The sequence below is a fragment of the Octodon degus genome, unplaced genomic scaffold (genome assembly GCF_000260255.1).
Source record: "Octodon degus isolate 3935 unplaced genomic scaffold, OctDeg1.0 scaffold00423, whole genome shotgun sequence".
Lineage (NCBI taxonomy): Eukaryota > Metazoa > Chordata > Mammalia > Rodentia > Octodontidae > Octodon > Octodon degus.
The window spans coordinates 226,196-228,957 of NW_004524999.1; the positions used below are offsets into that span (position 1 = coordinate 226,196).

At 34.6% G+C, this 2,762-nt stretch overlaps 1 protein-coding gene across 2 annotated transcripts in view; it reads right to left on the reverse strand.

Moving 5' to 3' along the window:
- Positions 1-2,762, reverse strand: part of F5 (coagulation factor V) — a 66,694-nt gene that overhangs the window by 18,262 nt on the left and 45,670 nt on the right. For both annotated transcript variants that reach the window (XM_023708637.1, XM_023708638.1), the window contains one exon: positions 458-632. In XM_023708637.1, coding sequence (XP_023564405.1) covers positions 458-632 — 175 coding nt within the window. The remainder of the gene's footprint in view (positions 1-457; positions 633-2,762) is intronic.

The window sequence follows — 2,762 nt, forward strand, 5'->3', positions numbered from 1 at the left end:
AGACAGACAGACAGATAGATGACATAGGGAGGTTGAAAAGGATGCTATATGCCCAAAACTGTAAACAGGATTTTGAAAGAAATGACCAGGACTTATAAGAGCCATGGGAAATTGCTTACTGTGGTAAGCAATATAAGTAAAAGAGACACTTTTACTTATATACTAGTTCTCTTTAACTTAAACTTCTTCTTTTTTTAAAGAAAACAACGGGGAAGTCACAATGTGATCTTTTCCATTTATATAGTTTTCAGCACTTATAAAGTATGAGATCATTGTTTCTGTCTGGAGGACTGCCAACTGGCTTAGCATGCAGTCTTTGAAAAGAAATGTAATTATATGTTAATTCTGGAAAATAAATCACTTCTACCTCTTTTGCTACTTTCCTTTCACCTTTCTAACCTCTGGAGCTTGTGGAAATTCCTCTGATGACCTTGGTAGCACTCAGCAGTCGACTTACTTGGATGACATCATCCACTTCCGCTCTAATAAGAGGACCGAGAAGGCCAAGATGCTCTTCGTATTCGCCCCGAGGGTCATGTTTGGTAAAAGTGCTGTCCAGGTACTTTCGGAAAACGACTTTCTTGTATGTGGTATCTTTTTTAATGTCATCACTGTCTTCATTGTCCATTGCACTGAAATGATAACAACAGGTTCTGTTTACAAGAAGAAATGAAAGTCTGCTCAAGGAATTCAGGAAATTATGTTTGTTTCTAAATATAGTATCTAGCTTAGAGAGACTTTCCTAGATCCATCATAGACAAATTAATGAATATGTAAATGAATGAAACTATAAGCCAGTAAATGTTTTCTTCATTCCCATGTCAGGTATTTGCTAGACAAGTCTCACTGTGATCCTTTAGACTAGGCCAAGACTCTTGTATCATTCTTTGTATTTCTATAGTATTATTGTAGTTTATGTAGTAAATTCCTATAAGTATTCATACATACATATATATGTATATAGTTACATGTGATACATATATATATATATTTTTTTGTTTGTTTTGTTTTTGTGTTTTGCACTTGGAGGCTATTAATATAAGACTCTGCTACTAGGGTGTAGTGTAAGGTCAGATATTGTACCTAGTTTGCTTATAATACTTTTTGTAATGTCCAGCATGTTATCTGGCATGTAGTAGGTAGTAGCACTTATTAATTTTTTTGCCAAACATATAAATTAATAAATGAGTCTAATTGTACATAAGATAATTTTTAACATCAAAAGTAGACAAAGCCATTCAGTAGGACCATACCAGATCTTGGGGCTGCCAACTAACAATGTTCAGCTGAATCAGAAGGTCACTTCTATGAAGGCTGGTGGATGGATGGGTGTTTTGTACCCTGAGAATGGCCACTCTGTACATTATTCTCAAGCTTCTTTTTTTTCAGTATGGGAGAGTTTTACAGCAGTAGGGCTTCCACATTGAGCTATATCCCAGCCTTTTTTATTTTGAGATAGGGTATTTCTAAGTCACTAAGTTTCCCAGGCTGGCTCAAACTTGTGATCCTCCTGTCTCAGTCTCCCAGAGTGCTGAGAATGCAGCTGTATACAGCTTCATCCAGCTTTTCCCAAGATTTTGGACACTACTCTGGGCAAAGATGCTTGCATATGATCCTAAAATGAAAGTAATAAGAGAAGAAATAGACAAATGGGATTGCTTCAAGTTAAAAAGATTATACATAACATGGGAAAGAGTCAACAGATCAAAAACACAATCTGTGAAATGAGAGAAAATATGTGTAAACCATATATTGATAAAGGCCCATATAAAATATATGAAAGTTCAAACAATTCAATAGCAAAAACCAAGCACTTTGATTTAAAAATTGAAAAATAACCTGTGTCTATTTCTCAAAGAAAGACATGCAAATTTCCAACAGGTATATGAAAAATGCTGAAAATTGCTAATAATCAAAGAAATCCAAATTATAAGCACAGTGAAATATTACTTCATAACTGTTAGGATGGCTGTTACAGAAAAGACAAAAGATAAATGTTGGCAGGATATGGAGAAAAGAGAACCTTTGTACACTATTGGCATGAATGTAAATTAGTTTACAGCCATTATAAAGAATCAATCTAAATGTCTATCAATGGATAAATGAATGAAAAAATGTGGTATATGTTCACAGTGGAATACGATAAAGCCTTTTACAAGAAGGCAATTCTGTCATTTTAACACCATGGAGATCTTCTGTTAAATAAAATGCGACAGATACAGAAGAACAAATACAATAGGATCTCACTTGTGTGGGACATTTAAAAGCACTGCATATGTGTTAAAGATCTTCACTTAGTTATTTCATAATTTATATGTATATTAAAACACCATGTTCAACACCATAAATGAAAGCGAAGAACAACAAAAACTATGGCATACATCTTAAAGAGTACTATGTAGCAATAAAACAAACTGACTGTTGATACACATAAAAAGCTGGATGATTCCTGAGAGAATTATATTGAATGGAAAAATGCTGACCCCTAAAGGGTGTATGTTGCACAATTCCATTTGTGAAATATTCTTGAAATGACAAAATGATAGGAATGGATCTCGGAGTAGTAGCTGCCAGGAGTAGGAGGTACATGGTAGGGAGGGAGATAGATGTGACTGTACAAGGACAAGAGGGATTTTTGTAGGATGGAAAGGTTCTGTATCTTGATACACTGGTTGTGATGTGATAGATAGAGTTTTAGAAGCTGTTACCACTGATAAAAACTGGGTAAAGGACACAAAGAATCTCTGTGTTTTATTCTTCAC